This window comes from Apteryx rowi, unplaced genomic scaffold (assembly GCF_003343035.1).
Source record: "Apteryx rowi isolate R43461 unplaced genomic scaffold, aptRow1 scaffold_354, whole genome shotgun sequence".
NCBI lineage: Eukaryota > Metazoa > Chordata > Aves > Apterygiformes > Apterygidae > Apteryx > Apteryx rowi.
The window spans coordinates 523,178-537,545 of NW_020450019.1; the positions used below are offsets into that span (position 1 = coordinate 523,178).

A 14,368-nucleotide genomic window follows, 5' to 3' on the forward strand; every position below is an offset into this window, starting at 1 on the left:
CGAGCGATGGTGTGGAGGGTCCTGCCGGAAAGTGCGATTTCCTGCGCCATGCGGCTTTCCGGGAGGTCTCATTTGGAGCCTGGAGTACAAGAGCTCTTCACTGAGCCTCCACCTGCCCTTGATACTTCCCCTTTCCAGCCTGCTTCTGCAATTCAGACTTATATCACATGTTTTCCATTAGTATCTTGCCCAAAGTCTAGTCCCCAGATGTTCCCTGGTGTTTACCGAGCGGCTCACGCACAGTCGTAGGTGACGATCAGTCTCGAGCAATGGGGCCGAGGCAGGAGCTCCCCAACCTCGGCAGGTGCTGGAGCAGCCGAGCGGGTGCCCACCTGGACTCGGGTGTCCTCAGGGAAAACTCAGTTCATCTCAGCATAGGAAAAGGAACATTTTTATATGGTGGAAATTTTTGTGGGATGGAAAGAACATTTCAGAGCTTTATTTCCCCCAGCTTGGCGAGGTCTGGGAAAGTGGCTGGGGTCTCAGGGGAATTTTCCCTGTAGGCTGCTCTGCCCTGTTATGAAGCCGCACATTTACCCTTGCCCTTACCCTGTCTGTCACATGCAATAATCTTCTCAGACTGAATTTTTCATTCTCCTAGAAGACAAGATTTTTATATGGCTGGTCTCCCACAGGAATTACTTCTTCTTGTAAGCAATAAACACCTGAAATATCTGTAATGGAAAAAAACGGTCATGTGTCATTAATAAACCATGGCACCGTCACACTGGTGGGTGAGAGACGACAGGATCCATGGAGGGCTTGCAGGTTGCGCAGACCTTCTTGGGGTACGTTGGGATTTGTAGCTAAGAGGAATATGTTTACAGAAAGAAGAGGGATTTCTGAGTTTGGAAATGCTGGATGTGGTCAGTGTCGCCAGCTGAATACTTGACACTGCGATTTCCTGTTAGTAAAGCTCCTGAGAGAAGCGCAGTGTTTGTGACTTTGCCTGTGGATCCAAACTGTGTCCTCAGCGCCCCAGGCTCAGCCCGAACGGTGCAGGGCAGCTCCTCGCTGCCAGAGCCTGGTGTAGGACATGGCCAGGCTCTGAAAACGTGGAGGAGATTCTTCTCACTCCACCACCAAATATAGTCGAAATCAGAAGCATGAAATATTCTGGGAAGAATCTCTTCAAACATAAGTAACATTCCAATAACCTTGGCTTCGTGAGTCTGTATCTGATGTCAACATCTACAGTGATTAAGAGAGAGTGAGTAATAAGGAATGTGTGGAATGGAAACTCAGCTGAGTGTGAAACCAGGAACAATAATTTTCTCTTACTATAAATGTTCCTCTCCCCTCCGAGGGCGTTGCAGAGCAAACCAACTATGCATAACTATCACTTCATCCATGCCCCCAAACCAGCCCGTTCTGCGCCAGAATGTGGCAGCTGCTTTGCAAAGCAAAGAGACCCAGCTGGGTGGCCGAGGACCAAAAAGCGACTGAAACCACCAGGAGAGGTGTCTGGAGATAGACAGCGAGCCGCAATAGCAGAACTGATGCTCCTCTTTAACAGATAGGTTATGATCTTTAGCAGCTCAAATTGCAGTCGTGTCAGGGTGAAATCCTGGTCTGGAAAGGCCTGTATTGCTACAGCTGGAATTTTGCTTCTGTTCCTGGCAGGATTTTATCGACTCCCCATGAGAGCAGCTATAATTCAGCATCAGAAGAAAAGCAACCACTTTCCCAAGCGTCGCTGTCGGCAGCTCCCTTGGCCTGCTGGGCTGCCCAGGGGCTCCCCACCTGGCCTCTCTTAGCCCAGTGCTGTTGAATTGCTAGAGCTAATCACACTGTGATACTGGAAAATACGGTTGCAAGGCAGGCTGTGGGTGTCGTTTCCCAGTTCAAACCAAACTGGTTTGGGAAGTACCATTTCAGTGGGTTTGAACTTTGATCCTTTGTGAAGGAAAGTCCTTGTCTTGTGCAAATGCTGGAGTTAGTACGAATGCCACAAAAATCCGAAGCTAATGCCAAACACTTGCTGAGCTATTATATCGGTAAAAAAATAGCAGTTATTAATAATAATTAATAATGCCATCGATAAGTCACATTTGGCAGCTGCATAAAACTTGCATTCCTTAAGGATTTGTTGAAAGAGTGAACTAACGCTGGCAGAGCTGACATTTCATCTCTGTCAATTGCTGCCAGTGAATCAAAGAACTTACTTTTCCTGTAGAGCTGCACTCGCATAATGGCATTCTTTGTGATGTGCTGTAATTTATTGCTGCTGTGTCCTCAGTCCTGGGAGATGAGACACACACTGGCAGAAAATCTACACCAATCTTGTGGTTCTTTGTGTTATGGCAGAGCAAAGCATCATTACACGTAAGAAATACAATGGAGCAAGAAGATGTGATGTTTAAAGACACGATTATTCTGAATTTCATCTATGTAAATTATTTATTGGTAGCAACTGCTGCTCATAAAAGGAAGGGATAGATAATAATCTGGACTTTAGCATTCCACCTCAATCACTTCTTGACTACATATCCCTGTTGCTGTACCCACTGCAAATCTATTTATCCTGATATTTTGAGTTCATTAAGTCTGGTGATCCATCTGGAAGCATTCAGTTCACTGACTAGATCTCAAACAAAGAATCTTGCATTATGCCTAATTCAGAAGTGGGAAGTAGTTACAGCACAATTCTAGTACTGCAGTATGCTCTTAAATATAACCTTCAGAACAGGCAGGGGAAAAAAAGGATTTTAAAAGCAATTGCTAGCAGACACTTTTTTTTTCAATGAAAGGTTTCACCTCTGCCATCTACTGGTATACTACACAGATCCTTAACAAATTTACATTCCATATCCACTCCTGATGTAACCAAATCCTGTCTGTAACTGTATATTAAAAAATGTTGCAAGAGTTTCAAACATGCAAACTTCCAAGCAAATCAGTGTACAGCTGCTATCAGTTCATTGCTGATGAAATCAATTGAGGGCAGCTGAGATAAATTGGTGCCACTTTAGCTGTTTCTAGCAGTTGAGGCTGTTTTTTCAAAGTTAAATGTAGGTATTTGTAGCTAAAATTTGGTCCTGAACAGTCATGAATATGTTTGGAAACTGGAGTGGAGAAGAAGGCTATTTAATAATATGAAGAAAATAGCTGTATTGTAGACAACACATAGTGAAGTAAGTACTTTTTAGTATGTATTACATATTTTTGTTTGTAAGGCAACATATCAGAAAATCAAAACTTCTTATAAGTAGGAAACAGTTATATACTTTAATAAAACAGTGATCTTAGCTTATGTGTATTTAACATATGTCTTCAACTTAGCTAAGTCATATAAAGGCAAATACATTTTAACAGTTCAGTTATTACACAGGGTGGTGAGACGGATTGGAAGTTTCTTCTGCTTTATGCTTAAATGGCATCTGTAATTAAAAAAAAAAAAAAGGCAACTAATTTTGCCTTGCTTAATCAAAACAGTTAAATTGCTTTCAGGAATTATATCTCTCTGCCAAAACTGAAAGTACAATCTATGGAGCATTTCTATTGCAGTGTTCTAGAACTAAGAATGTAAGAGTTGAAGAGAGATACCCCTGGTAAACTGGAAAAAATGTAGCTATGTTTCTCTAATTATATCTGTCTTTTTCTCCTTGTATTCCCAAAAGAAAACAAAATTAGAAGATCAAAATGTTTTCAGTTCTGAACTAAGATAACATTCTTTAATTTGTGTATGTGCATCAAATATGAAAACCATGTCATTTTTATTGTGTATGCAAACATACACAGTGGGAAAAGAACACAGTTTTTGTTCCCAAACCAAAGACCCACAGACTGCTTCCTTGTCGTACCTTGACACAGCCTCAGACAAGTTCAATATGCAGAACTCTGCTGTGAATACTTGGATGTCCCTCAATATGTTCCACAAGCTTATTCAGCTGTTCTGATATGTATTTCACTAGCTTCTCTAGTCACCACTCCAGTCCTTATTGGAATGGGAATTTAAGAAATAACTGCGCTGTGCTTTGCAAATGTAAAAAGATTTTTTTAAAAAGGAGAAAAGGAAAAAGATATCCAGCAGGAGTATAGCAAGATTCCATGAAATCAAACAGTGCATCAGAAGGTGTTGCTTCTCACGGTCAGGTACAGGACTTCTTTATGGAAATTAGCTTGTGCATTTACAAGATGAAACAAGTTCAAAAAGCTACTGTCCTCTTCATCACGATCCCCTAACCAAGGTAAAGAAAAACATTTAAAATGCAATTAGTGAAACTAAATGACATCTTTGAAGATAAATCTTACTCATTCAGTGTTTTCAGCAGAGGCTGAATCAGCAGCCTCCACTTAGATTTATTAGATATCAGCGATTGCACCTGATGGTGGGACAGCTGTGAAATAACACGGGAGACTCTCTTCAAAATTCCTTCACCAGCTTGTCCAAAGATGGACAAGAACAATTGTGCTTTAAGACAAAAATCTGTGCTGAGCAGGCTGTTCGTCTTTACAGCTTGCAATCATAATCAGTCTTGAGTTTTTATCAAGGCTGACAAGCTGTGGACAGGGAGCAACTGCAGCTTGTTGAGTTGGACAGTCTGGCTGGCAGCTGCTCAGAGCCTGTGTACAGAGACAGTCCAAAAGGACCTCAAGCCCCAGTGCTCTGGCGGGACATATTTCAAAAGATCATTGGTTTCACCGTTCATGGCCTAGAAAATTCTTAGTCTGAGTCTCTGCAACTTGGAGAAGCAAGGCAAAATTTGCATATTTTTAGAATCTGTGGTTGCGTAAGTTCACACTGACTGCTTTCCTCTTTATTTCTAGAAACAGTGCCTCCCTGCACCAAGTGGTGTTTTTAGCAACCCTTGAAAAGATGCACACAATAATTAAGATAAAAACTTATGATAGGTCCTGGCTCACAGCCCTGCAGACTTACCAGACAGTACCGACTGTAGCATGTCCATGATCATGTGAGCAAAAGCATTCTCCACACTCTGCAGGAAGTTATTTCTTTCCCCTGGAGTGCTGAAAACTTTGCAGACCTTCTGCATCATTTTTACTGCCCAGTCCATGCAGTACAGGTCCTTCTCACAGACCTAACATACACAGGAAATACTATAAATGCATCCTTTGTGATGAAGATGACACTATAAAAGGCAAGGTTAAATCTTAGAATTCACTACTGACAATTAAGATTCTAATGAATGATTGGATCAGTTGCAGCCCTACCCTGGAAATTTAGGGCTTGCAGTGGGGATATGTAAGTTGGTCTTATTGTTGGCATGTTAATGGGGAAACTTCTCCATGTTTTGTCAGTAGTATTTTTCCTCAAAAATAGACCTGCTGCTTTGCAGAAATGTGTTGGATAGAGACTGCAGGGCAACAGAGTATCAAGCCCCTTGCTGGGCTTACTCTTGGTTTATAGGAGTGGATGTGAAAACAGCTTCCAGGTCTGGGAAAGCAAATCTGTGGGTAGGGAGGCAAAAGGCACGAGCCTGCTCCCTTCAGTAGTACTCACCAAAGCCAGGAAGACTACGAGTCTCGCCAATTCAACCGTTCTCCCATTCACAGCTTTGCTAGCCATGAAAGTGAAGCAGATGTTGTTCCCGCTCAGAATGAGAAGTCGAGCGTTGTTCTCAATGAGCCACTCCCGGGGAACAACTTTTGTAATAAAATAGAGAATTTTAGTGATCTCTGAACAAAAAGAAGGAATGCCAGGAAAACTATTCTGAAAGATGCAGATTTATGAACTATTGTCTTCAGTTGTTAACCAGAATTTGTGAGGAGATGCCCTCTGAAATGCACTCGCAGAAGAGTCTGGAGAAATGACATTCTATAAAGAATTCCTACTAGTAATATAGTTAGAGCTCTTTATAGCTTCTGTCACATAATCTCACCCAAAATAAACTTTAAATGCATCTGTTGACAGTATTGAGTAGAATTTTGTTTTGAACAAACATTATGTTTTGGATTTACATGCATCTTGGACATGTTTGCTTAGTAATTGTAACACAAGACTTGAATTTTAGAAGTCTTAATGGATTCTTAAAATATTTCATAATGGGGAAACACAGCCTGAATTTATAAGCAGCGCTGTGTTTCTCTCATCCCCAGCTACTGCCTAACTTCCAAGTGTAACAACTTTGGAATATTGTAATCAGTTTCCCAAGACACTCCTGTGCCTAAAACATACTTATTGCTAGATTTGGAGGACATGACCATATAATCCCATGGATTAATGATGAAGGCAAAAACGCACCTGACAGCTCATCCACAAGACTGATGACATCGTCTGCTGTCCATTCTCTAGCTTCTGTATCATACAGTAGTTTAATTGCATCTGCCAGACCTTTCAGACTGGTCTCATCTGTTGGTCCTTCTATCATTTTCTGCCAGACCACATGTCCTGAGTAATATTAATCACAACTGCTATTAAATGACAAAGTAATTTTTTTTTAAACAAGGAAGGTGCAAAACTGGGCCTTGAGCAGAATCAGATTGGGGAGTTCAGGTAACACATCTCTGTCTTTGTGAAGGTGAGATCTTTCCCCATCTGTCATTTTAGTAGGGACAGTGGTAGTTGTAGCATGTATTGCAGGATGATTTAAAGAAACACTGTTTTAATAATTAAGTGAGAAAGAATGCTTTTATTCATAGAAACAGATGCTTCTTTAAGATGCATTCAAGCTAACTGTACCCTAAGTAGGAGAGAACAGGGGAGAAATATGCCCTTTGTAATTTCTTTGTTTGAATTGTAACTTTGTATTTTATATATATATGTGTGTGTGTGTGTATATAGGTATGTATACATTAGTGAGGTCTGGTTAAGCAGAAGGATTTGTTTCTAGACAATAGAATTACATTTCATTTGCATAAAGCTTGGTTTTCCAAAATGCTGCATCCTAAAGGGAAATCCCCTTCTCAAGAAATAAACTTTAAAAATTAAAACCAAACTACTTGCCATCTAGAGAGGACACTGGCCCAAAGAGGATATACAGCAAGCGAGCTTGATTAACCATGGGCCATGGCTTTAAAATACGAGTCAACCAAAATGCAGAATCACTTCGATGAATCCAGTGGTTCAACAAAACGCTACGACAGAATAGTCTTATCCGCAGCTCCAGCTTTCGGGCGCTTCCTGGTTAAGAGAATGCAGATACTATAAACCCATTAAGCCTCGCACAATGCAGATGATCAGGGTTTTTTTATAGAAAGAGAGAGAAAAGAATTCTTAAGGCTGCCCAAGTATGTCTAAGGAGATTTCATCAAATTCTCAGTTGTAACTGCCTGAGTTTGGCTCTTTTGGATATGTTGCGCTAATTCACGCCATAGGTTCTATCTATGCCTGATGCCTTTCTGCAGCATTCTCACATGTGTCTTCAAGGGCTCTCAGCTATGGTTTTTTTCTTACTCCGACCCTTTCTCCCTGTGTTTCTCTCTTCCATCAATAAGTGGAAATAGGAGGAAGTATATATATGGCCATGTAGAAACTATTCCACAGAAATAGTCAGTTCCGTGCTAGTTAACATGAGAATTTCTTGAAAGGCATGTACCACATTAGTGTTGCATTTCAGAAATATTAAGCATAACTTCTTACTGCATCACTTTATTTCTATGCTGGTTCCTTTCCCATTGGTTTCACTGGCACTAATGTACAGCAGGAGAGATTCAAGTTAATTTTACTATTTTGTATATACATAACTTATGCACTTAGTTGATAACAGAATAGTAAGATTAAAAACCAAATACCTCTCAAGACAACTCTCTTCACTACTGGGTACGTAACAAAGACAAAAGTACTTTGCTTTGCTTTTGGTGGAAAAAAATGTATTTAAGTATGCGAAGGCAAAGTACCTGCTCTAGAATACCCACTTTCTGGGTAATACTGAAGCTAAAAGAACATGTGTATGGGTAAGGATTGGGTGGTATAAAGCTCAGCTGAGCTAAAACATTCTCAAATCTGGATGTGTTCTGTCTGCAGTAATCAAGTTCCATTTTCTGAGTTGTTCATGAGTGCACTTTAATTTTGTAGGACTTTTGTCTACTTTGATGTTTACCGGGTCTGCTGCTGACAACTGTCTGTACTTTACGGGGTAAATTGCTCAGCTCACAGAGGAAGTTAAAAACTCGGTGACATTCTAGTTCATCCCAGCCTGCTGTTAGGATCTGAAGATTACAAAAGAAAGGGAGTGAAGAATGGACAGATTGAGCCACAAATTTAGATGACAATGCAGTTTCTCATGTTAGATAAATACAATCTATCCTGCAGCTTATCAGAACAGATAGGGAAGATGTCATACCTGGAGTGCAGTGCGTGCACAACTTCTCCCTGATGAGTGTAGGGAAACCAGTATCTGGTACAGAGGCGTTCTACCTTGTGCCAAGGATTGTACTTAAGCCTGACGCAGTCCAGAATCAAATTCTGCTAATGGTATGCCACAGTCAGGCCCAAGATCCTATTTTTGAGCCTTGTGTGAAAGTAGACACAAAGGCATTTGCTACGAGCACAAACTTCCTGGCAAAAGTAGTTATTTGTAACTCTTAATCATGGAAGGGAAATCACATTTGTCAAAATATTTTTTGTGTATTATTAATTATTTTAATGCAGCATGCTTGTATAAGGCACCTGCATGCAGTTATGTCTTAGAAAGAGAAGCTGCATTTAAAGTGTTGACAAAAGGCCTGTACTTTTAAGACAGAATGCATTTTTGTATTTTCTTTTAAACAAAGTTACTCCCAAGTAAAGCTATCATTATGGCAATTCTAACAATTCACAATCAGACATCTCAAGTAATGTTTGAATGTCCTTCCCTTAGTCTTTTACTGCATGTTTGCAATCACAGTAGCCATTACAGTAAATATCCTGCTGATTGCTGAACTAATTCATTTGACATTGATTTCTTTTTTTATTTTTAAACCTCCACAAGCTAGCACAATTTTTCTGGCATATGATGTTTATACCCATTTAATTTTAAACTAAACAGCTACTGCTCTAGGTTTGTGAATCTGAAACTGTGTAATAAAATGATCCCCTGTCCCCAAGTTAACTTAGAAATAAATTACTAGTCAAAATCCAGACTGGTTAGCAGTGAAATCCAGACCAAGGAATTCTCAGGACTCAGTTCACCAACCTTAACAACCAGAAAAGAAATTCAGAGAACTGAGTAAATAAATACCTTTTTTTCAAGGCTCAAAATGTTATACTTCTAAATATCTTGCAAAAACAGTGGTTTTTTTGTTGCTTCTCAAAGAAGAATTAAGTTGGATGAGAATTATACTAATCTGCAATCTTTTTGAAAGACCAGCTATTGAAACACTGTTTACATTATAAGACTACCTTAATTTTATATTTGTAATACTTGCCTTCTCTTCAGAAAGGTACTGTACCTGTAAAAATATCCCATAGCACTGTAATCCTAAACAATGCAAAGGACTTGGACAACCATTAAATTTAAAACAGGAAACCTGCAAGCACAAAATACTGGTAACTTATCTTAACTCACCAGAAGCTAATTCCTTTGATTGAATATTTGCTATACTCCTTGTGTACATCAATACTGATTAGAGAGATTGAGAAAGACTCCTTTCCCTTATTGCATAAGGAAATGAGTTATAGTACCTATGTGATGGTTTAGCACTGAGTTTAAAATTGGGGTTCATAGGCTACTTCAAGTGGCTGTGCAAAAGGTAACTAAGAAAAGCAAGCCTATTTTCAGGAGACAAAAAATTTCCTGCAGAGAGCTGTGCTATTTCACTACAAAATTTCTACTAGTCCTCAAACTGAAGAAAAGCTGAAATTTTCTGATCTTAGAATATAAGGGGAAAACATTTTTCAGGAGAAGTAGTATCTTTTATAAGCCCAATTGAGATACATGGGGAATAAAGGTTTCGGGTTAAGTGATGTAAGGAAACGCCCCCAGCATTCCTTCCTACCCAAGTTATTTTCATCCTTGATCAGTTCCATGATGCAATTCATTATGCAGCATTATCAATAACACTTTAGCATAACTAAGAGCTAGGGGGGAGAGGGAATGATCTGCTAAAGGGTGGCAGAAGGGGATGTAGGAGCTATTTAAATCAGCATTGCTGATCAGAAAAAATCTCAGTGGAAGAACAGCCTTGTGTTCAATATGCTGTTTTAGGCTTTTTTCTTTTTTGATTTGAAAACAGTCCATTTTTAATTAATAAATTCATTACACTGCAGTAATAAATTCCAGAAAAGGGACAATAAAAGACATAATCCCACTAACAGAATTGCCTTATAGAATGGCATTGTAAGTTGAAGTGACAGTTCAAAACGCTAGTGAGAGGAATGTGAACTTACTTCTGAGAATATCTTGTGTATATACTTTAGCCTATCTTTTGTAGGCAAAAGAAGCGTGCATCTTTTAAGCAACAATCCTGTGAATAAAATGAATATATAGGCAACTATGAGTATACATACATGGCATGTATGTTACTGAATTACCTTAAGCATACACATTGTACGCACGCATGCACATGCTAGTGAGAAAATGCTGTTACTGCAAGGGCAAAATGGGCAGCATGGTACAGTGAGCCATGCTTCGTAGAAGGGATGTACACTTCTGTAGCGGAGACACCTTTTACATAAGAAATCTTGCCAGGGAGAGTGCAAGTCTTGTATGCCCTAACTGTTGTTTCGTGTTGTTTTAAAGTCCCTATTAGTCACAGTTGGCACCCTTTTAAAATTACTATATTGGGTTTTAGAATTACAGCTGTTAAAAATATTGGAAATAAATGTTACTTGTTACATGTCTTAACAGTACCCTGGGGAACTCTGTTTTTCCCTGACATCATGGAAAGCTGAGCTTCCAAAATTTTTTCAAGTTGACCACATGTTCTAAAAAGAAAATATTCTGAACTGTGTTAATGTAAAACATAGCTAGGAGGTAAAATTATTTTCCTATACAAGACTGAAATGTTATGTGTTTAGGATGACAAAGTCTGGAGTTCATTATACTGTAGAACAGCTGTTTGTTAAGCAGCAGCATTTTTTTTCTAAACTACTGACAGCAAATGGATTAAATAGCTTGATCTTCAAAAACTTATAGCACAGTAAGATATGTATCTCGTTTGTTATTTGATCCAGAAATCCCCAGAAAAGTACATAATTTTTTTGAATTGTTAGTCTCTCAAACAACATGCAACTTCTCCAGTGTCAAAAAGTACTTTATACGTTTACTATGGTTCTAAACTGACTCTTTCCTTATTTAGAAGTATGTTAACATTCTTACACGACAGACGTAATTTATTTATCAGCCTAGGACATGATTCAAAGCTCAGTCAAGTCAATTTTCTAATGACTAGACTAGACTTTGGAGAGAAGTCCCTGAAGAACAGCTGAGACTCTTAAGGTAGTATAGCTGCAAGTAAGAATACAGCCATCAGAACTGGGGAAAATTACTTTCAATAAAAAGGGTTGAGCAAAAGGTACTGCTGCTATTTTTGTATGGTAAAATGCCCCCTGTGCTGAAGGGCAGTACCGCTATAATCTATAATTCAAGTTCATGTTAAACAGTGACTGAAATTCTGACCCTCTTACAAGTACTGGAAGATTTTACTATTGATTGGCTGGAGCCAGATCCCTCTGAGTTTCAGTGAGACTTCTGTAATATAGGGACCCTGTTCAGGCTCTCTGAACAGCAATGGATTTTTCCCATTCAGTCCAGTCTTTTCGGCTGTAAAGTAAATATTAATTTTGCAACTGACCTCTTAACAAAAACATTCTCTTGAGCCTTCCACTGATGAGATAGATAATGCCAGTGATCTTTATATTTTGAATATGTCAAGTTTTCATTACTAGGCATATTATAGCGATGAGTTCACACAGCTATAGTCAAATAAAAATGCCCAAACCAATTTTGACTTTTTTACACAATTTTAGGGTTTCAAGCTTCATTTTAAAAATAAAACAAAAAGTAAAATTATTCTTAGGATACCTCAAAATCTACATGGTTTGCTTACCATAAGAGGTCTTTGGTCCAAACAACTTTAACCACATTACTTTACGTATCATCCTGCAGCTAACCTTGACATCATTTTATTTGTCTGTCAAATAAACTTACATTTTTTTAAATCATCTAGGTAAGGTTAAATTGATAAGGATCGAATTGGGATTTAACTTAGTTTGTTTCTCTGATAGAAGAATGTTTACAGTGGGTGAGTGAAGAAAAACTAGTGTTCAAGATGCATAAGAAAGAACGCATCATTTCTGAGTGATGCAATGAATGAATTAAAATCAATCTCTCTTTCAAATTAGCACAAAAAATAAAAAGCAAGCAACTTTTAATATGAGGATGTACAGTGCTTTTCATTATGATCAGCACTACACTATTTTGACCTAGATTGCTATTACGTCATGCCAGAAGAGAAGTGAGCAGGTGAAAGAAAGAAAAAGTGAATCTTTCCACCTAGCAAGAGTTTGGTTAGCGCACAGTTCACCAAGACAACAAGAGTGCAGACATCTTCTCATTGTCCTTCATCCCTAAGCTAAGGGTGAGAGGAAAATGTACTCTTCAGGCCCATTTCAGTCTTTGATACAAGGCTGTCAAGGAGAACGCTAATCAGTGACAACTGTGATAACATTTTTGTGATGAGCATACTTTTCTAAGAAGTGGAATGTAATCTGCAGTACATCTTGAGCAGACTATCAGACAAGCTTTCTGATGGCAATGGTTACTGGTCATTTTAGAATTGGGTCAGATTTAAGTACCACAGCTGAGTTTCCCAGACTGAGGAATGCAAGCTACTCCAAAGTGATACACGACGGCAGTGTGAACAGCCAAATTCCTTCAGCTAATGTGGGGGCCTGAGAGTCTTGGTTTCTGCTACAGTTTCCAGTGGTGGTGTCCAAACAAACTAAACTTGGAAACACCTCATACAGAGAACTGATGAATCTCCTGTGAAATGCAGTTACTCTGTCCAACCCCTGCTTGCTGTTTAATATTAAAAAAATAAATATGGAGGAGGCAAAACATATATTATTTTGTCTATAACTTAGAGTTTTGGAATAATTTCAGGTAATTTTTTTTTCCCCCCAGTTAATGCTATGCGAGTGAGCTATTTGGCATGGGAAGGAACTTCACTTTCAGAGGGAGCTGCAGAAATGATTTGGACAATATTCTCAACATTTTACCATTATCAATCAATGCATATTGCAGAAGAATCCTTTTAAGTGAGTTTGGTTCTCCTCTAATTGTTACCAAAAGATCACCTAGAGATTTGTAGTGCTCTAATATACTGGATCCTTCTCTCTTCCCAGGTAGTTCAAGGTTATGAAAGTCTTGCAATAAAAGCCTTCGGTTTCCTGATGGGGTTGAGATGTAATTAATTAGGCGGTTGCTGATGGTTTTTGACACCATGCTCAGCATGCTGATATCCTTCACTGAAAAAGCAAAACCCAATATATTTGTAAATCTTTACTGCAAGAAAAATGCTGATCATTACTCAATAATTTTACTATACCTTACTTCAAAGGAAATAAGATTTATGAATAAAACAAAATTTAACTGTTTTTTGCCAACAGACTGTGATAATTAGAGATGTACAGATCTTATACTCTTTATACATAACAGGCAAAAAGCGCTCTTCAGATGGTCTGTAATTGGCATTTATTTTTTGATCATGAGGCTCTTCATACATTCAAGCTGAAAATTCAGAGAATAAGTCACATAATGTCTTCAACTAGCAAAAAGGTGAAATATTTTAGATAAAAATGGCTCCTTCTACAGGGAAAATTTTGGCAGTAATTTTCATATACTGGCAGTAACACCATTCTTCTCAGATTCTCACCTGAGAGATAATCCAATACCATTTGAAAGATCTCTAACGGCAGGGTTTTAAAATATCCAAGTGTTGACAGAGACTGGGAATCTGTGTCCAAGATGTTGCAGTGCTGTTTGGAACGACGGTTACTGCGCCTGTATTTGCGGTTGGGAATCAAGGTGTAGCTGGTCCTTACAGTGGATGTCATTGTTCTGTTAGTCCCATAAATCTATCCTGGAGAGAAAATTAAAAAAAAACCCCATATTTTTGGAGGAGGAAGGTATTAACTCCATTGTAGCCACAGCAGTGGAGAATGAAAATCTTGCCACATACACAGGATAAACTTTCATTTGAATTTAACGGTATGACATGTAATTTACTGAATCATTCTCTAATTCCATGTCTGAGAGAAGAAAATATCCAGATGAGATCTTAGAGGAGGAAAAGAAGGTGAAATCACTGAGGTATAAAGTGGGACATCAGAAAGTTAGGAAGATAGTTCTGAGTAAAAGGAAACTCTTCAGGAGGAGGTATATTCAATGCTACAAGCAAAGTAGTCAATAGCGTTCTCTTACCTTGTTACATGAATTATTCAATAGAACATGAAAAAGTAATAAGGATGTTATTGAAATGATTT

General features: G+C 38.7%; 1 protein-coding gene across 1 annotated transcript; it reads right to left on the reverse strand.

Annotated features, from left to right (window-relative positions):
* Positions 1–4,068: 4,068 nt before the first annotated feature.
* On the reverse strand, positions 4,069–13,939 carry FBXO47 (F-box protein 47). The gene is made up of 10 exons (XM_026072932.1): positions 13,759–13,939; positions 13,181–13,351; positions 10,271–10,347; positions 9,334–9,411; positions 8,004–8,112; positions 6,908–7,084; positions 6,206–6,352; positions 5,465–5,607; positions 4,883–5,042; positions 4,069–4,181 (listed from the first exon to the last, which is right to left on the reverse strand). The coding sequence occupies exons 1-10, from the start codon at positions 13,937–13,939 to the stop codon at positions 4,069–4,071; spliced, it is 1,356 nt and encodes a 451-aa protein (XP_025928717.1).
* Positions 13,940–14,368: the final 429 nt, after the last annotated feature.